General features: G+C 38.2%; 2 protein-coding genes across 2 annotated transcripts in view; one reads left to right on the top strand and one right to left on the bottom strand.

Moving 5' to 3' along the window:
• LOC139151373 (putative diacyglycerol O-acyltransferase MT1468) overlaps positions 1 to 24,556 on the top strand; it is a 388,693-nt gene that overhangs the window by 35,320 nt on the left and 328,817 nt on the right. The window lies entirely within an intron of this gene.
• LOC139123701 (nuclear pore complex protein Nup205-like) overlaps positions 1,185 to 24,556 on the bottom strand; it is a 38,711-nt gene continuing 15,339 nt past the window's right edge. Inside the window, 14 exon segments of the mRNA XM_070689866.1 lie at positions 1,185 to 1,280; positions 1,435 to 1,555; positions 9,345 to 9,592; positions 10,028 to 10,210; positions 10,441 to 10,692; positions 10,956 to 11,138; positions 11,876 to 12,066; positions 17,014 to 17,164; positions 18,064 to 18,198; positions 18,923 to 19,039; positions 19,739 to 19,801; positions 20,155 to 20,267; positions 23,107 to 23,271; positions 23,682 to 23,913. Coding sequence (XP_070545967.1) covers positions 1,185 to 1,280; positions 1,435 to 1,555; positions 9,345 to 9,592; positions 10,028 to 10,210; positions 10,441 to 10,692; positions 10,956 to 11,138; positions 11,876 to 12,066; positions 17,014 to 17,164; positions 18,064 to 18,198; positions 18,923 to 19,039; positions 19,739 to 19,801; positions 20,155 to 20,267; positions 23,107 to 23,271; positions 23,682 to 23,913 — 2,250 coding nt within the window.

Genomic DNA, 24,556 nt, shown 5'->3' with positions numbered 1-24,556 from the left:
CAATTTTCACTAAAGAATGTTTTGTAAAGCTGCAAAAGACAACATCCTGTAAATGGGTAGAATTTAAAGAAAACCAGAAAAAATAGGAAGCCTTTTTAGGTCAACAAATTTCAAGATTTACAGCTAGTGGGGCTTTCATATTCATAGAAAAAATTCTAACAGTTCATATGTTTGTATGTTTACTTTCTCAGGTCTTAATGTACAAATAATAACAGCCATTTTAATTGTACCTTCAAAGTATTTTTGCAGTTAAAAGTTTTAACTTATATATACAGAAAGAAAAAAATCTGTAGCTATAAAGGAATGTTTTGAAGCTTCTGAAAATCATGTACTTCTTTGTCATGTTTTACTGCGCTGACATCATACACAAGCCCTATGAAGTTTGGATTACCATTGCACTATGCCAGTATCCTATGTTTTTCTAATAACCTAGGTGGTCATTTTAATGCTCATGCGCAGACTAAATAGAATTTAAACCAACAACCTAAGGCGTCGGTGGTTTTCTATGTGTCTTGAAAGATGAATTTCTCGATGTCAAACTCGCTCCAATTGCTTCTTGACAGTCATTTTAGAATGGAAAATTCACAAACAGAGAGGTTGGTCGCCACGGACAAGTAACTTTTAGCTTATTGACCTGAAAATTAAGTCAGTGTTCATTGAAAATTCAAAGGCTGGACCCGTTGACACCAAAGCTTACTCATGACTTTCATTGCAATGCGGTCTTGCCACGATGCCACTCACTGTCACTTAACATTGAAGAGTACGTTTTAGTAAAACTCCCTTTTTTGTGGTAATTTTTCACTTATTTTTACATCATTATAAACGTTCATACAAAGCACAAAAACCGCTGTGTGTTTCTTTTTTTTTACCGTATCAACATATTGTGAGACACCGTAACCTCACAGTCAATGCAATGAACTTTGGTGAACGTACATGTACGCTACACCAGCTGAACAGCTTTTTCATATGCAAAATCAGCATACGGTATTTAACCGGTGGTATTGTTTGAAATGCATTTTATTGAAAGCGATTACATGATTCTTTTCATCAACTCTTCATGCAATTTCATGAAAAATCTTATGGAAATGTTCACAATGACATAACATGAAATTTTTTTGTTGTTTAAGTCCGTGTTCCCTCACCGGAAAATCGCTCTTGTGAATTTGATTTCTAGGTATTATTTTTCACTTGTCCCGTCGGGCAAGTGGCATCGGAGGTTCACTTGCCCGAACGCGACTTTCACTTGCCCCGGGCAATCGGACAACCCTTAGTGTCTTTCCCTGAAATGTATCGGGACAACATAGAAAATTTTCTAAAAAGTAACACAGTTAAAATACCTCATGTATTGGGTAGTTTTCCAAACAAACCACATGAGATTGAAAATGTAAACAAACAGAACCAGGATATCAATACTATGTGACTGTGGGAGCTTACCTGATTGGCTGTTAACATGCGGACTAATTCTGACTGAACTAGGGAGGATTGAGTAACCCAGAACAATATCTTGACAGCAGAAAGAGCAAGCTCTGAGTTGAAAGAGTTGTAGGTCACATACCTGTGATGGACAAAATGTATTATTCTAATGATGATTGTGTCAATACAGCAAATTCCACTTTTTCTGGTATACACACATTGTGTGCATTGAACCAATGTTGTTCATTTTCATCTCACATAAACAGCTGAAAGTTTCATAAAAGTGATGTCATCTCATTTGTGTATATGGTGATGATCATTTGAAATTTGATTCACTTGCAACACAGAGTGTCAAGCTATAAACTCAAGTGTATTCCTGTCAGCCTAATTACCTAATCTCTGTTATGAGACTTTCTGTTGTTTGTGTTAGATAACACAGAGTAGTTTCCATGGATACAATGTGTGTATACCAGACACCGTATACTTTCTGTTGTTTGTGTTAGATAACACAGAGTAGTTTCCATGGATACAATGTGTGTATACCAGACACCATATACTTTCTGTTGTTTGTGTTAGATAACACAGAGTAGTTTCCATGGATACAATGTGTGTATACCAGACACTGTATACTTTCTGTTATTTGTGTTAGATAACACAGAGTAGTTTCCATGGATACAATATGTGTATACCAGACACCGTATACTTTCTGTTGTTAGTGTTAGATAACACAGAGTAGTTTCCATGGATACAATGTGTGTATACCACACACCGTATACTTTCTGTTATTTGTGTTAGATAACACAGAGTAGTTTCCATGGATACAATGTGTGTATACCAGACACCGTATACTTTCTGTTGTTAGTGTTAGATAACACAGAGTAGTTTTCATGGATACAATGTGTGTATACCAGACACCGTATACTTTCTGTTGTTTGTGTTAGATAACACAGAGTAGTTTCCATGGATACAATGTGTGTATACCAGACACCGTATACTTTCTGTTGTTTGTGTTAGATAACACAGAGTAGTTTCCATGGATACAATGTGTGTATACCAGACACCGTATACTTTCTGTTGTTTGTGTTAGATAACACAGAGTAGTTTCCATGGATACAATGTGTGTATACCAGACACCGATACTTTTCTGTTGTTTGTGTTAGATAACACAGAGTAGTTTCCATGGATACAATGTGTGTATACCAGACACCGTATACTTTCTGTTGTTTGTGTTAGATAACACAAAGTAGTTTCCATGGATACAATGTGTGTATACCAGACACCGTATACTTTCTGTTGTTTGTGTTAGATAACACAGAGTAGTTTCCATGGATACAATGTGTGTATACCAGACACCGTATACTTTCTGTTGTTTGTGTTAGATAACACAAAGTAGTTTCCATGGATACAATGTGTGTATACCAGACACCGTATACTTTCTGTTGTTTGTGTTAGATAACACAGAGTAGTTTCCATGGATACGATGTGTGTATACCAGACACAGTATACTTTCTGTTATTTGTGTTAGATAACACAGAGTAATTTCCATGGATACAATGTGTGTATACCAGACATCGTATACTTTCTGTTATTTGTGTTAGATAACACAGAGTAGTTTCCATGGATACAATGTGTGTATACCAGACACCGTATACTTTCTGTTGTTTGTGTTAGATAACACAGAGTAGTTTCCATGGATACAATGTGTGTATACCAGACACCGTATTCTTTCTGTTGTTTGTGTTAGATAACACAGAGTAGTTTCCATGGATACAATGTGTGTATACCAGACACCATATACTTTCTGTTGTTTGCGTTAGATAACACAGAGTAGTTTCCATGGATACAATGTGTGTATACCAGACACCATATACTTTCTGTATTTGTGTTAGATAACACAGAGTAGTTTCCATGGATACAATGTGTGTATACCAGACACCGTATACTTTCTGTTGTTTGTGTTAGATAACACAGAGTAGTTTCCATGGATACAATGTGTGTATACCAGACATGGTATACTTTCTGTTGTTTATGTTAGATAACACAGAGTAGTTTCCATGGATACAATGTGTGTAAACCAGACACCATATACTTTCTGTTGTTTGTGTTAGATAACACAGAGTAGTTTCCATGGATACAATGTGTGTATACCAGACACCGTATACTTTCTGTTGTTTGTGTTAGATAACACAGAGTAGTTTCCATGGATACAATGTGTGTATACCAGACACCGTATACTTTCTGTTGTTTGTGTTAGATAACACAGAGTAGTTTCCATGGATACAATGTGTGTATACCAGCCACAGTATCAGCAAATACAATTTTTTCATATTACTAGTAATACCAAGCTCTCATGAAAGATGAATTTTAAAAAGATTCATGTTACTGAATTTTGAAATTCTGTTAAAGGTACTATTATAAGAATTAAACAATGCTTTCTTAATGATAAATAAAGTTGTTTCTTCACACTGTTTGCCTCACATCAAGGCATGCATTCAGTTTTTATTATATATTTGAGATGAGCTCCAAGAAATAGTAAGTAAATAACAATGACTGTAACGATACTGAAGTACACACAAATCAAACCGAAAGATACACTGTGCTGCATGTAGTATTTAAGCAATAAAGCACACCCAGCAATGGTATACCATGAGTTTTTGACCAGTTCATAACATGTATGCACGGGCGATAGCGAGTGCATATATGGAGTGAACTGGTCAAAATCTCATGGTATACCATTGCTGGGTGTGATTTATTGCTATTATATCATACCAGTATATTGAAATTCTGCTGTGGAACGTCAAAAACGGACTTTTGCTCAAGCTGAGAGCTCGCACATATTCCAGCCATTGTGTATCGCCAATATACCACGGTTCTTTTCGCGTCTTGACCAATCAGATCGCTGTAGTTGCGCCATCAATATACTGGTGTGATATAACATACAATCTTGCATTTGTGTTTGGTTCACAGACTTTATGTTGTCATTAATTTACAGTGGAATTTGATCGAGTGTCCGTTTTGCCTTGCAGAGCTCGACAAGTCTACATGTTGCTTATCATTAGAAAAGTAAACATTTGCAACAAATTGAGTCTTTGATGTTAGATTATACAGCGCGCGCGGCGAACGTTTCCCATACACTGTCTCGTCTACAATCATGACAGTCGTTTCAGCATGCCACTCATGCACAACAAGCTTGACACCGCACTATAGCTATAGCACATCATCAAAGTTTTCTTTCAGCTATTTGTGTACTTTGATTTGGGAAATACAACTCAGACAAAACTCACTGGCATATTTTTCGAGTGTCGGATCTATATCTAGGGGAAAGTCCTCAACATCAACCGGACTGACTCTGGGCGTGTTATTATACTCTTCAGCACGGTGAAGAATATTTTGAAGGCAGAGAGATATCACCGTCCCCTCCATGCGAACCCGTTGCCGTGCATGATGCCGTCCGAAAAATTAAGTGCCAAAATACAGTGAATTATTCCAGAAACACTGGGTGTGTTATTCAATGGCACAAAATGTACCGTGTTGATTGAATTGCACTTGCATGTGCAAAATCAACATTTTTCTTCAAGTCTATTTTGTAGCTCAGAGAAGTGTCAATTGAGAAAGTTTCATTTAGCTGAGACAAAAGAGAAAGCGGGATTAAAGTTTCATGCAGGAGTGTTTAGCATTTCTCGTTGACAACATTCAGTGTTGTATCGTGTCAAACTTGTTGATAGAGTAGACTGCACTGGCAATGCTACAGACTGCATGCTGAAGGAACTGTTGTCGTGATTGCTGACATCGAGAGGAGAAGAAAAGTTTTTTTTTTTAAAAAGAATACTTGTTTCTTCATAAAGTTCCCAATTTTAAAGTAAACACCTAAAAGAAAACTGGTGATGTGCATGTAGTGCAGTTTATGCTTGTTGTGAGTGACATGCTGAAACGACTGCAGTGATCGCGACGAGACAGTGTATGGGAAACGTTTGCCGCGCACTGTAATCTAACACCAAGCAAAGACGAAGACTCACTTTGTTGTAAATGTTTACTTTTCTAATGACAAGCAACATGTAGACTCGTCGAGCTTTACAAGGCAAACCGGACACTCAATCAAATCCACTGTAATTGTCAGCAGCTACTAGACAGGAAAATTTGCCAGTCAAAGCAGTCATGATGATGGAAAGACAAGGATATATGCTGTAACCTGTTCACCCCCAATTTCCTGTAAACAGGTCCACAATCACCACTGATAACAATGGGTGTTCAGAGGTCGCGTTTACGCAAAAAACATGCGTATTTGACGCAAAAATTATTTTTTTTACGCAAAAATGAAATGTCGTGCGTAATGATGACGCGTAGGAAATATCGTTCAGTGCTTCCACAACCTGTGTCGTCAGCTCACGCAACAGAGCAGCGACCTAAAAAACAGTGCACAGCACAATCGCTAGTCGAGCTTGTTGCTTTCTTTCTTTCACAAATTAGCATATCAGTGCACCGCGCGCGTTGGAAGGGTGTATAAATCAATCATGAGGGCTCAGCGTGCTTGTCTTCTCAGCTGAGTCAAAATGTATCAATTTTACGAAGAACGATTCGAAAAAAAAAAAAGATGCAACATTTCAAAATTTCCGTTAACCGAACACAAATTGCCTCATAATATTTTCAATGTTTGTTGAGACGGTAATTGCACGATGCCAAAAAAAATACAACCAAGTTTACTGTCTTATCACTTCACTCGAACACCCGCCATTGGAACGAATGCAAATAGTGATACGCTAGCTACTGCAGCAGGTGGGAGTGAAATAACAAGGTCAGTCGAAAGTAATGAGTTTACAGGCCCAGATACTGCCAGTGCCACTGCTGATGAAACGGCCGTAGATAAGCTTGCCGAAAGTTGAGAGGGTTTGACAACAAACGACTCCCCAAAGAAAAGAGCCAAGATCGTAACAGTAAGAAAATACCGCCCTGAATGGAATAATGAGTTTCAGTGGTTGGAAAAGCAAAGGTTGTCATTAGGCGGTCGCGAAGTCGACAGAATGTTTGTACAGTATGTCACAGTGGTGGAATGAAAAACACATCACCAGTCTTTACGGATGCGGCGATCTCCAGATATCGGCTTTGAAGCGTCACCGAGATACGGAAGAACACAGAACTGCTGTCAAAAACAAACCTCTGAAATCACGCATGCAGAGCGTATTATCGGAAAACTCTGCAAGAAAGTGGACTCTCACACTGCAATGATGCGTAGCGTGTATACCATGGCGAAAAATGAAATGCCAGACTCCGTTTTTCCTCGCTGATCGAACTTAATCAACAAAATGAATGTAAAGCCCTTTGCGATGTCCCGACCTACAAACATCATAGCAGCATAGAAGAAATGCAGCAGGCAATCGCCCAAGTTATCAATGAAGATCTGTATGAGGAAATTGAAGCCAGTCCTCTAATATCTGTAATAGTCAATGAGACAGTGAACATCACCATTGACAAGAAACTGATCATGTTTCTAAGAATCATCAAAAATGGCAAACCAAAGAATATATTTGCAGGAAACATCACAATCACCGCTGGCAATGCAGAGACTGTGACAGCCGCGATATTTTCTCAGCTTGAGAAAATGAATATCGATACTGCCAAGGTCATCATCGGCCTTGGCTCTGACGGAGCATCTGTTATGACTGGACGGCACAATGGCGTTGGTGTTCGTATGCAGCGGGTGAACCCGTTTTTGACGCAAATCCATTGCGCTGCACACAGAGTCGCATTGGCATCTTCAGACGCAACCAAGGGGATTGAACCAGTAGCTAACTACAGGCGTACTGTCAACTCCATCTACAACTACTTTGAATATTCGGCCTCCCGATATGAGCGTCTACGGGAACTGAACAGGGCCTTGGATAACGCAGACTTTTTAAGTCTAAAACAACCTTGCTCTGTACGTTGGTTGTCACTGTCAAGGGCAGTAAAAGCCATCGAATGTAACTGGCCAGCATTGGTAATGGAGTTAGACGAAGACGCGCGCAATAACCCAACTGCCGATGGAATTCTATGACAGATAAAGCAGTTCTCTTTCGTAGCTTTAACCTATACTTTGTCCGACGTACTTCCTGTAATGGAACGACTGAATTTAGTGTTTCAACGCGAGAACGTGAATTTGTCGGTGGTGAAACCCATGGTCAGTGCTATGATTGCCAGTCTAGCTGAGTTGCGACGTAATGGTATGTCTGGTGTGAATTACAGTGAAAGAGCAGCAATTTGAACGGGAGTTTCGACAGACCGATCGTCACTTCAGAGGGCACCGCCTCACGTATGCGTCAGATGTCAATGTCAATGCCTATAACGGGGTTCGCCGTGGGTTCATTGATCATCTAATAGCAAGTCTCCATGAGCGATTTCCCGACCAAGATCTTCACATACTCAGCTGTTTAGACAGGGTTCTAAATGTACATAAATACCCCGCTGAAAACCTGAATGATTACGCTATGGCTGAATGGAAGTGCTGGCTGATTTCTATGGTACGCCAAGACGCAACGATGACAACGTGGAGGTCCCACCTATTGTAAACGGGGATGATTTACGTGAACAGTTCGTGACGGTAAAACGTTCCCTGGCGGGTCACGGCGTTCGTACATTTGAAGAAGCTTGTGGTGTCCTCATTGAAGATTACGCGGACATTTTTCCAGAGTTCAAGGTTTTGGCAACTTTGGCATTAGTTTTGCCGATGTCCAGCGTGCCATGTGAGCGAGGTTTTAGTACACAGAACAGAATCAAGACAGCCCGGCGCAGTCGACTAACGGACAAACACGTTGACACTTTGATGCTGATTTCGATACACGGGCCCGAGCTACCTGACTTTGATATAGATCGTGCCGTCACAGCGTTTAATGCAAAGAACAGAAAGAAATAATTATATAACAACAACATGACAATAACGTTCGAGAGACGATTGTCCGGAAACTGTAAACTGTATATTTTGCATGTGTTCAGCCATAGTGCTGGTGTGTTCACTCTGGTTCAATGCCAGTGACACAATCGGAATTTTTACAGAGCAACTTGATCGATCCATAAAAGAATTTAAAAAAAAAACAGAAAGATTTTGATTACCCACCGTTTTTCTGACATCAAATCCATGACTTTGTAATGGTGTCTGACCCCAGTGTTGTATTTTGGGGCGTTTATTATTGAACATTTATCGTTGAGTTTGATCATCGTTCTTTTGATCGCATTGTTACAAAATTGATGTGTACATGTAATGGGATGCTCATCGTTGACTGGAAAATGATTCAAGTTGTATCCGGTAATGTTTATTACGTTCTTGTGGCTACATTGTTCTGTTAATTGAAGTAAACACGCTTTTGACGCACAGTCAAATGATTTTGACGCATTTTTTTCATTGAACGCGTAAAAAATCCGCACAACAAAATATTTTACCGCGACCTCTGGTGTTGGGCCAAACCATTGTGGTGAAAGGGTTAATGTCAATATACACACTGTGCACATAGGTCTGGCAGTCTATGTACACCAAGATACAAGTATACATGTATACAGGCAAAGCATGGTGTACACACTGTATTGTCATGTTCTAACACTGTATCAATGTACAGCAGGAAAAGAATTATATACAGGTATCTGATCTTGCTGATTAAAATGCTAGTAGCTGTAACATTTGATGATTTTGTTTGCTATGTTTGTTTTTAATGTCAACTACAGTTTCTTGTTCTTTTCCTTAAAGCCTGTTGAGATACACAGTATTCTGAACCCTATTGAAAACACCGGATTGCCAACTCAGCCTGTACATGTGTAGACTGCATTGTTATTGTTGACAAGTGAATTCTGAATTCTTTTACATGTATAGATACTGTGTTGGCTTGCTACACAGTGGGTCTTTCAACATTCTTGGTTTGAGATGGTTTCACAAATGGAAATATGTTTTAAACTCTAGGACTACTCACTTGGTCACATTCACCAGGTGATCAGCTTTTCCTGTCTTTGGACTTATTCCCATCAATAGCTTATCCATGGAAGTAACCATGACACTGGAGCTGTATTCCCTTAAAAAATCCAGGAATACTGTCTCTTTTTCCAGGGTACACTCTATCATTTTTAAGCAGAGTAATGCCGTTCTTTGTAAACTGTCTTTTCCCGGGAATTCCGAATACTGATCCAACAAACCAGTGGCTTCAAGCACAATATTCAATATCTGGAAAAGAAAATATTATGTTACCTCATAAAATATTATCAGATATTGCAGAAACTCCATTTTAACATTTTTGCCAACTGATAATTAAGCATTAAGTTGAATCAAAATTCTCGGACAACAGCAAGACAAAATCTTTGATGACAGTACAGGACACATGGAATGAACTAAAATGATTCCTATCACACTGAACACATCAAAGACAGCTCATCTTTAAATACAATTCCTAGGACAAACAGCTTGTGAATGCATGTCACACACTTTGTTAAAAAAAAATTCTTATATTTTGTATACTTTTTTCAAGAGATTTATAAACTTTTGACACCTGGTCATATAAGGTATTTTGACAAAGAAGTAGTTGTTACATTAATGCATACAAAATGATACATCTTTGTCTACAATTTTGATACAAAATGTAGACATCATTATCAGACCTACCAGTTTTAACATTGGACTGTCATTCAGCAGATGTACTAACAGGTTATATCCAGGTGGTTTATTAGCTGCTACCATACCACCACCTTGCATTTCAACTTGTTGTTCAATGAAATCTTCACTCTGTGGTGTGTAGTCTCTTAACATCTTGTACAAAATTTCCAAAACTGCTGCAGAAACTTGCCACTGCAAGTCAACATGAAAGTTTGTTTTGATTTTGTAGGAAGCATACTTTCTCATTTTGAATTTTGATACTCCTTGCAGTTACTTGAAGAAAAAACAAACTCAACGAAAATGTTTTATGATTAGTGACACACATATTGCACACAAATATTAAAGGCATATTAAGGCAGGCTCTCTCTCTCTCTCTCTCTCTCTCTCTCTCTCTCTCTCTCTCTTTACTACAATACACTTACCTTCTCCGATGGGTTCCGATATGCTCTGGTGTTGAATTTCAGAAAAACCATATCTCTCAAAAACTCTAGGTATGGATCAAATCCTGGAGCTCGGAAACCAACACCCAGGGAAACTGGCACAGGAATATCTGTCAGTGTGTCTATGAAATCTAGAAATCCAAGAACCATAGGAAATTCTTCACTTCTGGCTTCAACTTCTTCAAGTTCAATCTGGATACCACTGGCCTTAGACGTTTGTACTGTTGGCAGAAGCTGTAAAGCGGGAAATCAAAACACATAAATTACTGATTAATTTCATGACATCCATATTTCAGAACTGGTACCCAGGTGGTTTCTCTTCAGAGAAGACAATTATCAGAGACAGCAGAACTTTGAACATTACCTGTCAAATTACCAATGATCACTTTGTCACATTATCCCTATATGCTAATCACATCATGCTTTCAACCCCTTTTTATCTTTTCTAGCTTGCAACTTGCACCTGAGATGGCCTGTAGAGGGCGTACTCTACATACCTGTGATGCCTCTAAAGACTGCCACAATGTAGCAGCAATCTCAGGGGACTTCCCAAAAGCAGACAGTGTGCGTAGTATTTCTCCTTTCAACACTGGTGGTATACTGCATCCTAAAAACCCAAACAATAGTTGTATCGGCAGCCATGTTTGATTCTCACACAAAGTGATTCTAGCAGTGTCATCCTGGAAATATACAAAGAAGGTCACAATTCAAAGTTACAATTTCAAACTACAAAGAACAAAATATGTTGGTAAAGCCTAACTATACAAGGAGAACTGCTGCCTCAAATTGCCTGAAATTGCTGAAAGTTTATTTGATATTGTTACCACTGTTGGTGACTTCAAGCTGGACTTAGACTTGCAGTTACCATGAAACAGCCTCCACAGTAGGGTTAACATGCACTGTATATTAATTGTGGGTTCAATATGATTAAGTTGGTATTTTTCAAATGCGTACTTGATCTGAAACCTTTTGTGAGTGTAGGAGTGCAGAGTCAATTGACAATGGTTGCAAGGCGTGTTTTAAATTTTTTATGAAGTAACTTATAATTGTTGCACTTCATGAATTAAAACTTTTAGCAATGTCAAGTACATTTTAAGACATCTCAGCCATCTTGAAGATGAGCTCTGATGATTTCTGTAGTAACTTGAACAAATTAGGCTTGGGTCGTGTGCATTGCAAAATTTGCCGACAGCTTGTCTAATATGCCACAGGTCCTTTGTGAATAAAGGGCAATATACCAGAATACTATCAAACATGTCTCAGATCTTCTTTTTACTTTGGATAGTCAATCACATTTTCTTTATATTAGCAAATGTTTTCTGATATAACAGGTAACACCATTGTGAACATTCACACAACAGCTGATTGTGAGTGCATCATTATGTATGGGTGATAAAACAGTAAATTTACTTCATACCTGTTTTGCAATTTGTTGTGTAAGTCTCAACACAACCAGCAGGCCTTCCATTTCTTGAGATGTGATTCCACGTGATGAACCATGGCGGTAAATGTGTGTGTCATGTAATCCAGGCATTTCTTGTCGTAATGATGAGTAGTACTGATTAATTGATATGAAGAAATGATCCCAGGATACTGAACTACAATTACCTGATGAAAAATATCAACACAAATTGGTCAAACCCGGAATTCCAATGGAACCACGGTACAAACAGACCCACGTGTGTAAAACGCGCATAGACGAATGTGTATTTCTATATACGCGTTAGTGCACATATGGGTTTGTTTGTACCGCGATCACGTGATCTCTTGGGCGTACTGAGTCTGTAGAACGCATCGCGCTCGTTTTATTCCGGAGTAGAACCATTGTTTAACCCTAAAATCACTATGGTTTGACCCAAACCCATTGTTATCAATGGTTAGTGTGTGAAAAATAGAGAAAATAGCGTCAGGTCATGAGAACCTGCACCAAGTCAAAATTCAGGTCCTTACAGAAAACTGCCGGTCCTTCTCAATGCAGTTGTTAACGACCTGTAATACTATTAAAGTCAACACTCTCTCCCTTAATACTATGCTTTTGAATGTTGAATGAAAGTATATAATTCTTTTCAACATACAGCAGTAAAAAAGATTGCAACTAATCTTTAAAGCTCCATAAGCTGTATGTTTTGGTTATTTTTTTATAAGTTTTGTTTTGTGGTTTCCCTAAACTTTCTGCATTGAACCCCTAAACTGTAATTTAATGCCAAATATTTAGCATATCAACACAACCTATATGAATATAATCTACACTGTTATTGTTGAAAATTGTATTCAAGTCCGGACTAGAATTAATTTGTAATCAATAAACAATGATCACTACACACATACAAGCTGGGTTCACAAAAAGAATACTCGAAATTTCAGCATGACAAATGGATTAGGGTCAGACACAGTAGTTGATATACAGAAGCAGAATACTGAAAAACTTGCCACAAGTTACAGCTTAAGTCCCTTTAAAGGGAAACCTAAGTCCAGGGACTTTGACCGTTTATCCCTTCCAAAATCACCCTTGAATAAAATGCAGCTCAAATTTGCGACATAATTGCACGCGCCGACGACTACGGAGCGACGAAAAGAGACGTTGAAGTAGACGACATTTATGGAAATGAGCTCGGAATCCCATGGGCGCGAAAGGGCTCATGGGAGGAGCGTGCGTGACGTCATCGGCGATACACGAACGTGTGTGACAGCCTACCAAAGCATTGGAGTCTATGACTGCAGGAGTGCAGTTCTGCAAGTTACGACTCTTTAATGCTCAGTACCATAAAAAATAATTTACTGTTGTTCAGTTGAGTGCAAAATTCACTCAAGGAAGAACAAACGGAGTCAGCTTTTACCGTCTTCCTACAGAACAGCTTTTTCGAAGACAGTGGCTAAAGAAAGTCGGGCGAGTTTAAAAATCTGTAAAAGATACAACGTTATGTTCTAATTCTTTCAGGATGATTGTTTTATAAGGGATTTTGGGACTCTGATACCGATACAAGACGATACTACACAATGCGGTTCGTATCTCGACATGCTGAGTGAGCCTACTATCGTTGGTTTTAACCAGATAAATATTAATATTGGCGATTTCGGGACTCTACAATCCGAAGACGAAACTACTCAAAGCGTCTCTTATCTTGACATCCCGGGTCTGCCAAATCTCCGATATATAACCAATAAATATAGGCAATTTCGGGACTATACCTGGTAATATTGATATTACAAGATACTGGAATGACTTTTTGCCTACTGTGTCTCGGCACGCCGGGTCTGAGAAATCGCCGATATTATATTTACCCGATAAATATCAATTACGCCGGAACTCCTAGGCTAATATCGATACCAGACGATCCTAGATTTACTTGCACTGTGTGATGTTGGCACGCCGGGTCTACGAAATCACGAATATTTATCCGATAAATATCGGCGACTTAGGACTTTAACTCTGATACTAGACGATACTTTGTCAAATCGTGGGTTAATATCCGATGTATATCAGAGATTTCACCACCTAACAGATCTGACCACCCGAATACCTCTGTCCGACTCTTAGTTCAAAAATAGCATCCATGGCCGGTAGTCAAGAATACTGTATGTTTTACATTATAAGTTTTATTAATGCACGAAATACATTTTTTACATGTAAAGCATTTTTTTCATTAAATGTCCACACGGGACTTCGTCGAGAGGGCCGATCGGATATCATCGGGACTCGGGAGGCCCTTGCACAAATTACATTCTTTACATGTAAACATTTTTACTTGGCGATCGGGACTTGAACAGAGGACATATCGGAAATCATCGGGAGTTTGGGCTGGTCTTGTATGAAACACATTCCTTACAACAAGCTTTAAGACGATACTATTTTTTTAAATAGCGGGCAAATATTCATTATATCGGCGATTTCATCACTTTGTAGATCTGAGTAAGCCCGATTTCCTAAGTTCGACACCAGCTTCGAAAAATAGACGACACTATAGGCTAATAGATTGTCAAATCGCGAATAAATATTTTCCGATACATATCGGATATTTCGCAACCTTAAAGATCTGGCCAAGCTCGACTTACACGGTAACACATGCAATCAGTCAATCATTCCGTATCATTCACGAACCAAAAATTAATTTTAAGCGACTGATACAGAAAACTCTGTTTAAGAAAAGGTAGCGTTGAAGGATCGCAGGGTCACTCAGTCTCTCCAATCGAGTTCGGGGTCTGTACAAAGCACAGTGACTCCCTCCGCTGAATCAGACACAAAACGCAAACAACGAAGATATGAACGATGTTTTGAGATGCTTTCTAATTATTACATTGGTTCAAATTAGTATGGTTTGATTTCAGTCAGGGAAAAGTAATACTCGATGTCAGAAATTTTGCTGTCCGAACTCTCCATAGTCGTCTTAAGAACGCGCTGAACTGTACACAGTACTCCTCCAGCTGAAAGCTACAATCGTCTGTATCGCCGATGACGTCACGCACGCTTCTCCCATGAGCCCTTTCGCGCCCATGGAATTCCGGGCTCATTTCCATAAATGTCGTCTACTTGAACTTCTCTTTTCGTCGCGCCGTAGTCGTCAGCGCGTGCAATTATGTTGCAAATTTGAGCTGCATTTTACTCAAGGGTGATTTTGTAAGGGATAAACGGTCAAAATCGCTGGACTTAGGTTTCCCTTTAATTGTTCATGTCCTTTTATCAATAGAATCAGCAAGTATTCACTCCAAAGGAATACTGTTTACATAGATTGCAGATAGTGTCAGTGAATGATGATGAATCATGCACCTACATGTACCGGTACATTACATGTATCTGCAATCTCAAAAAGATCACAGCCCTCATCTTCCTCACTGTCAATGAAGTCTGAATCACATGATTCATAGAAACAGACCAGGGGTGGGCAAATCATTTTTTGAATCACTAGCACCTGGGCTAGTAGCCAAAACATTTACTAGCCCAGCATCAGTCCCCACTAGCTGGCACCAGTGACTTGCTAAGTTTTGTGGAGTTCATGGTTTCACAGCCTGCTCACCAACTGCAAATCACAGTTCCTCCATGTGTAGAGGGACTGTTGCAAAATGTACAGAAAAATTTGCATTTGACATGAAGATTTTGTCCTAAATTAACGAAAGTTGTGAACCAAAAAATATAGCAAGGTGCCAATCAGTTCTTTTTAGCATAGTGCATGACCATTCTTTGAGCATGAATGATATGACTGTACTGTGTCTGTGATACTTTGGTGATTCCCTACTACCTAGATCTGAATATCTTGGTGACCTCAATGACCCTATGCATAAGAAGCATTCTGTTCCTTGATACCATGTTATAATTGAGGAAATAAATGAAATTACAACAAAAACACACAAAATAGCATTGCATGCACATGCTTTCAAGTGGAATCAATGGCGATGTCCGATGCTATGTTGACTTTCGATTTCAATGTGTTGTATGAAAGTATGGCAGGCTAAGATGAGGAGACTATCTGTCGAAAGGGGTGAGCAAATATCAGGAAGGTTTACTAACTCATTACGTTTGACAAGACTGCTGTATTGATGAAAGAAAGCAATAAAGAATAACAAAATAATGTAGAACGCAAGTTCAAGTGACTGAACTGCAAATACAGCCAAACTTCTTTGCAGTACATGTATTTTTAATCCTTGGTCCCTATCCCCTAATAGAAGAGTCCTTTTGATGTCACATCCGCCATATGTGCAATGCCAGTCTAGCTAACTCAACTCTCTTGACATGAATGATTTCATCTCTGACACCACGGTCCAAATGAATTTTTTTATAAGAAGAATTTCACTAGTGACTCAACGAGTTTTATGGCCATATTGTTTTTATTTTGATCTTTGGAAGGTCTGTGATTTTGCATGCTGCAAAGGCTTAGTCACAGTGCATAACACGTGTACTTGATCCACGTAGTCACTTTTGTGGACGTTTTCATTCATAATTATTGTCTTCCTTTTCAAGATTAAATTCATGCTGTAATTTGTCAGAACTACGTTTTTCTTTATTCAAGAATTGTGTACGTTCAAGTTGAACCTGGCTGCGAAAGTTGTGTTTGCTTTGCCTTTAGGCAATTCAGTTCTCTATGTCATATGATGCCGATTGGCGTTGATACCCTCTTAATTTACGATAGCCTGTCTGACTAGTAAACACCAAAAATTAATTGCCGGGTGGTAAAACCTGCAAGTGGATTTGCTCACCCCTGTCAGATTCATAGTAATCGTCTGCATAGGAACCTGTTACAGGTCTTGACGGAGAAAGTTTCATCATTTATTCCAAATTCCAGTTCGTCACAAGGACTGATATGTTAAACAACCTTTGGCCCGGTCTGATAGGATTCATAATTTGGATGTGTCAGATAGGAACATCAGCTAAATAAACACAATGCGCAGACACTGTTCTCCCAACTGTATGTAATATTGGCAAACTGCATTGTCACTCTTACTTCAAGGCAATGTTAACAGGAGCAAAGTGAATGAAAGACATACCATGGAAAAGATAAACAAGAACAGAATTTAACGGAAGTACAACAGGAAAAATGAAATTCAAATCTCTGAGTTTCTTACCAGCGCCTTTTCCATTTGATTTGAGTAAATTGAAGCAATAGAATGCACACTGTGGTCCATTTGCTAAGCCTGTCAACATTTCAATGTATGGGATGTACAATGATGGAGGCAACAGATCACCTGCTAGACGAACAAACTTGAACAGTGTCACCTGAAATAATGTACAACATTTTGTGTTAGATTTCAGTCCATCATTGGTTATGCTCATCTAAATCTAAGATTTCACTAAATAAATCACTGTACACGTATTGACTGCCATGAAGGCTACAGCAAACGTCTGTACCCCGATGGACTGTGAGTCATCCCCAAAAACCAGACTGTTTGTTTTTTTGGGTGACTCACAGGCCCAAGGGGTTAAAGACGTATGCTGTTGCCATCATAGGCAGTCAATACGTGTTTTATAACACACCTCATCCGCAGTCATGCATAAGAACGTTTCGATCAGCCGCAGACAACATCTATGTCTACATTCCACTTTGCGCATGCGTCAATGTCATTTTGATGTCAGCGGGCATCATTTTTCGGAACTGATGCCTGGCAGGCAACAGTTCCAACAAATGATACCTGATGACGTCATTTACAATGTACATGGATCAGCACAAGAAGAACGCATCAAACATGATTATCAATTGGTGAATTAGAATACAGACTTCAGATGAGGTGTGTTATAATGTAGATTGCTGAAGGTTATATTACTGATGTAAGTTAGAAGCTCCAAAAAGAATTCAATTAGATAACTTTGCAATCTACCACAAAATCATTTACTCATTTTGATACATTGTCATTTCTTTCATTATGTCACAGTCTTTTCCTTGTTTAAATTCAATCAACAAGGACTTTCCGGAAGTAGGGTAAAATTCCAGGGATTTCAATGACAAACAGACTAAGACACAGTGCTCTAGTTATCATGCTGCATATGTGTCGATTCAAGGGAATATTTTCTGAGTTACTAGTTCAATTTGGCACTCCAGTCAGGATATCCACAACAGTGTAGTAATGCTACAGAGTAGCATACATTATCATGGGGCAAGGGGTCAAAGTTCAGCCTACCTGTCTCTGTGGTGGTCTGTGGTGATATGTACCAGCAAAGCCACCACTTGTTGGACTAACTGATGGTTCCATTGGACACCAATACTCTAATGCAAGCTGTAGTTTCAGAGGATCTTTCTTATACAAATCTCCAATCTAGGATGAAACAACGATGATGTCATAATCAATCAGTTGAATTCTCTGTCATTGTGATACGTTCTCAAAGATTTAGTGAAAGCAACAAGTGTGTCCCTACTGCAGGTCTATCTCTAACACTCTACAATTGATCATAGTTGGTGTGTTGGTCACTGATATAACTATACCAAGAGAAAGAAATTAAGACAAAGTTCATCTAATTTTGTCAACTTTGCATCGTTTGTTCATGTTGAGTCAGATAAGAGTTGTTCAAATCATTACTGTCATTGATAACAAATCCTTTCACGCAGTGACTACATCTTTATCTGATTTACAATTTATGGAAATATCTTAGTTTTTCAGCTAAATGACAGTATATTCACTAACGTTGGAAAGTTTGTTAACATGTACGGTACTGCCAGGTAATTTTACTGAGTTTTTCCTTTGTATGTCAATTCTGTCATAAACAGCACAAAGCAGAAATGCTGCAGTTTTTGTAACTGTTCACCTTTGCCTAACTGAAGTAAAGAAACTGCATGTTGAAATTTGCTACTGATACTAGAACAGTGTATCAAAGCTATAACATGTATTACTTTCCTAATTCTAAATCAGAAAAGTGGATTGGGCTCTGGAATATACAATTCAAGAAATTGCAAAGGGCAGGGAATGTCAACTAGCAACAATATGACTGTTTTGACATTACACAGTGCAATACTTAATTTGTAAACCATACATGGTTACTTACAAGCAGCATAAAATGTTCAAAATCTCTTCTCAAATTAGCAGGTGCATCAAGTCCCTCCATGGCATGCACCATCAGGATGCGAGCTGCCTCATCACCACGGTTACGAAGTTCTTTAATCTGTAATTCAACAAATACGTACTAAATACTTAATGCCATCAAGGACATTATTCTTACATTTCATACAAAATCTTGTCTACAATATACAGAATTTATAATTGATGAAATACATGTAAGTTGTATGATTAATGATGTACACTTCAACATTCCATAATGTAATCTTGAGATTTGTCAATAGTGGTAGCAAGGATTTACATCACAGTGCCATAATTATACTGACTTAGGTAGTCATACGTATATATTCATATTTAAATTAATAACGAATCAATTAGTATTCTCATCAATGTTTAAAGTATGCATTCATAGTGATCAGTATAAAAATAGCATGAAGAAAAAGTTTTTTCCATTTGAAGGCAGAATATCTTGATTTACTGCATATAGCCTATGAAATGATATCAAGTGTAAATTAATAACTTGGGAAGAAATATTGCTGGTCTAAGGCCTGAGTCTTGCGCTAATTTAACCCCTCATGTACACTATGACACTTAATTGAAAATTCCTTTTTGAACAAAATGACAAAATATTCACTCATGGCTGAAATCAGAAATTGTGATAAAAAAATATGCACAATGCTGACTTCAACAGACACAGACACAGACACACAGACACAGACAGACAGACAGACAGACACACACATACATATACACACACTCATAACACTCATACACACAGTCTCATGAAGACAGACAAGACACTTACCTTCAGGGGCATCTGAATGATAAAGTCTGTGACTAGCATGTGGAATCTTCTCACATAGAACTCCTGTACATAAAGAGAAACGTATTAAAGTTTATTTCATGTATCCACTATGTTACGATTAACACTGCTCTTTATTAATCGTTAAAATAGACACTGAATCTTGGCTGTTAGACAATAGTTCCTCATCAATAGGTCTAATCCAGGATATACTGAATGGGACTAAACTCACGGACATGATAGGTTCATATTATGATAAAATACTCTGTTCTATTTAAACTGTCTCATGGTCAATTCTACAAAAATATCAAGTGAACTATACACTGACTAAATATAATACTTTTGTTCATGCTGTGGGTATCTGCAATGATCTAAACTACAAAGACTATCACTGCTTAAAGAAACAATTGTTAACTCACTTCTTGATGAAATGTTTTGGATGCCAAGACAGAATTTCTTAAAAATGAAAAAGCACCAATAAATAATGCAGTGTCAACAACACTTTCATCTTCTTCAATGAGATCTTGGATATCTATGATAACAAACAAACAAACAGATAATAATGAAATACTTTATAAATGTCTGCACACATTACAGAAACAAAGTCATTAACTTGGTATTTTTTGTCTACAGATGAGAAATGACTGGTTTATAGTGTGTTACAAACCAGTTGCTGGGCTGCTGACTATTTTCTGTTTTATGTGTAACAAATGAATATCAGAATGTCAAAATAACAGATTTCTACCAGAACTTTTCAACCAAGTATTCACATGTCGTATTTACAAGATAGATGACTGTTGGCTTGTCATTAAATATAATTCTCTCATCAAATCATCTTGGTAATTTTCACTTCAAACTCAAAAGATAACGTGTACACAGTTGAACAAATATAGAATTCTGAGGTCTAATACTACTGTATTTTTACTTGGTGCTGTGGAAAGTGCTATCTACATATCTCTTGAATAGTTGAGGAATTGAATGAATCTAATCAGTGTGCAGAGTAAGAGACCAGTGGTAGTAGCTTGACACAGATCATAGACTGTCAAATATAAAATAGACTAATAGACAATGTAGTAACATGTAGTCCTGCATAAAGCACTGGTAACTATATATGTTACATTATTTCCCCCCAAATATTATCAAAGGTTATCATGTTTCTAAAGCCAACAGTCACTCATTCAAATATCGTTCATCCACCATTGCCGATACTATAATTTAAACTACTTTACTGTGTCTGTTTATTCTTTTCTGAGCCATTTCTTGTCCGATCTGCATGTCAACTTCCTGCTTGTTTTAATTGAATGTATGGTGATCACCAACTTTTTATGCTTATCCTTTCTGGTCTTTTATTGAATTATTCATTTATTTTTATTCTGTATATTTGCATGTATTTTATTCAATGCATGAAAATCCATTTATGGATGCATTGACTTGGAGTAATAAAATTACAAAATTACAAATTACAAAGTTGTCATATTGACAGACTGCAGGGCTTATTTTTTGAAAATGGCAGGAGAGCTAAAATTCACTCTCCTGAAACTATCCAGGCGAGTGGTAGGCGAGTGACTTAGCAGCTCCTCTGAAAATAGTCAGGCGAGTGAAAAAAAAATTGTGTCATCTCTTGTGATTTGAATATGGCACTGCTGACTTTAGGAGAGTGACTGAACAGGTCCCCTGAAAACAGTATGGAGAGTGCATGAATAAAATTTATTACGAAAACAATATGCACTAGCTGTCTTTCTTATTGTTATGTAATAGAGAAGGGAGAAAATACGGGTTATGTATTTTGATAGATGGAACAGGATAAGCAGTGTTCTCCCACCCAAATGTTCATAGCATATTGGCTAACTTTCAACATTTTTCGAACAATAAATATGCAGAAATGTGGCCTCTGTTGCATTCATGGACAAATAGATGAAGTTATACTTTTTAAAAGGACATGTAACTTTTTCATGATTTTTTTCATACAAGCCTTTTAAAAATGTACTACATGGTATGCACATTAGATATATTGGCATTAAGACAAAAACCTACCAAGACAACAGTGCTGTCATCAAACATGTTTGGTTTTGAACATGGAGGTATTTTTTTACCTCCATAGTTTGAATTACGCAGAGTACACAGAACTAGATTTTACACTGAATCGTGCTACCAGCAGTCCACAGTCAAGTTACGTTTCATTTGTTTACGTTTTCGGCCCGCTGAAACATCATGCATGCTCCTTAGTCTTCACCCAAAGTTAACTTGGCCGATTGCTACCACGATATATCAAAGTGATCACAAGTTTACATTTCACAAAACGAAACGAATTTATCATAACAGCCACACGATCCATGGTGTGTACACTCGAAGGCAAAGAGGGCCGAGGGCTGCCTATTGTTTCAACTGGTACTATTTTACAACATTCACACAGAACTCCTATGCTGTACGCCAAAATGTTGCAAAAATTTACGTCTTTCAAAGTTTTATGGTAGAATGAACTCATGATCGTTTCGCTGTCTTTTTTCAGAAGTATCGGGTATCTATCCAACTTTTCAGAGTCAAATTTAATTATTTAAAGCTTTCAAAGGACCAAAAGACCTAACAGTCCCTCAGGCCAAACTGTTTAATCAGAGATTATGCATTTGTTTCTGCGAGTTGCGATGTGTAGTGCCTTTCAATATGTCGTAGACATTTTCTCCACATTTGATCTCGATAGCGTAAGCAATCAACATCCGCTCGCATGGCTCGTTAGCCAGACAGGAGTCTTCCACTAACCATGGAAAGCATCCAGCTGCCCGGAGAGGAGACCTTAGAAAAGATGCGTAAGCAATATGATCCTTGTTTATCACGCATATTTTTCCTATGAAATCTTGCTGCAGCAGGATAAACTGTTTGTGTTTTGAACACTTTGAAAGAATATAGCAGCCAAGAAAACGGAGTTGGTTTGAAAATGTGAGAATGAAGGGCTGTACTTTGTACATTTGTGTACATGTAAATTCCGAACAGTAGAGGTGCTACATTGAAGTGTTAGGCCGGCCGCCGATACGCTATCACTAGACGAGTACTATTGTAATACTGTACCACACAGTTGCACCTAAATTCCATTGCTAGAATCTGCTTGCTGAGAACGTACTTTATACTGAAGTGAAGTGAACTGAAAATTGAAAGCATAATTTTATTCGCTACACTGTGCTTCGCGTGTTGATCGGAGGAGATTAGAGTATGTTACCTTTTGGATACAACGTGTGCCTTTGGTCTAAAAAACTTGGGTCCCAGCCGCAAACTAATCGCTCTCGCGGAATTTGATTTGCGCGAGCGGTAGGCCAGTGGAGCGATCGCTCGCCTCAAAACATAAGGTCTGAGACTGTGATGAAAACTTGGGTACAAACCATTAGATCCAGGTTGTTGGGCAAGATTTCTGAGTGTAACACCCCAGACAAACTGTACAGCAGCTTTCAGTCCTGGCGTTGTCCAGTTATCTTCTGACATGAGAAATCTATGAACATCTGGTACGTATGTATCATCTGATAGGATAGGCAACTGATTGGCAATGTCTGGGGGGTAAGAAAATTTAACATCAAAGTATTAGCTCCACTCAGACACACACTATCACAGTTAGGTTAAGTAAGTAACATCATGGTTACATGTCTTTTGGATCCTGCCAAGTTCATCTACCACTATCAGGTCAAGTTGGTTAGAACCAGTGAGATGAAACATGTCCAAGACACTGCATTTCAATGAAGACTTGAACATTTGAAAGCCCTGAAAGCCTAGATACTGTACGATTTTTATTCACTTAAACCTGCTATATGATACAATGCTAAGTAGGTGAAAATATGTATAGATTTTGGCTCAATACTGTTTTTACTGAATTGACAGATGGATAAGAGACAGACCTGGCAGGATACAGGCTAAATTACGTTACATGCCATTTGTGTTGCTGATTTGTTTGTTTGTTACTCACCTTCTTTATCCTCCACTGCATGTTCAAGTACACTGACATCCATGGCATACATAAATGTCATCAACAAAGCCAGATGTACTGAGTCCATGGAGCCATCAGCTTTCTCTGGATTGGATCGTTTCAAGTAGGACAGTAACTGTATTGTGTCTGCTTTATTGAGTCTGGATTGACATGCCATACAGAATAGACAGTCAGCTAGAGAATGTCGTATGTCCTTGATCAGATCAGATACCTATGTACCACAAACAGTAAAACAGAGATATTGCAAGTTATTTTGAATGAATATTAACTTAAAAGAATGCATCTCCAGGACAGATATTTGGACTCTCAAAGTTTTACCATTCTTTTCTGATCTACCGCTTGTGGGGGCTCATTTTGTGGGGACTCATTTTGTGGGGGCTCATTTGTGGGGCAGGATGCACTTACTATTTTCGAAACACCTGACATCACTTCTTGGTCTTCCGGCCAGAGGTCCATATATCTTTTTTTCATGACTTTGACTTTGTTGTGTGTACCGGTGATTTGCTGTCTGTTCTGTGCTATTTTGTGTCTATGTTTATAACTAGTGTATTACGAATTTTGACCTAATGTTATGGATTATGGATTGGTATGATTGTGATTATTTTAAAGCTCCAGGAATAAGAAAAACTTTCACCATCTTAGGTTTTCGAAAATTGGAATTTTATTTTTTTCCCCCATAGAATTAACACAGGGATGGCAGCCATTTTGAATTTCAAATATCAGTAAATGTTTGGTAATTTGTTCTGTAGTACCCAAACTTTGCATGGTGACCTGAATTTTATTGTTGATTTGGTAAGAGAATGATTACAAGTTTCATTAAGGAAAGTTTGAGCAATATTTGAACTCTTTCACTT

Source organism: Ptychodera flava, chromosome 2 (assembly GCF_041260155.1).
Source record: "Ptychodera flava strain L36383 chromosome 2, AS_Pfla_20210202, whole genome shotgun sequence".
Lineage (NCBI taxonomy): Eukaryota > Metazoa > Hemichordata > Enteropneusta > Ptychoderidae > Ptychodera > Ptychodera flava.
Note: the sequence above shows the minus strand (reverse complement) of the source record. Positions and strands in the feature narration are given on the sequence as shown.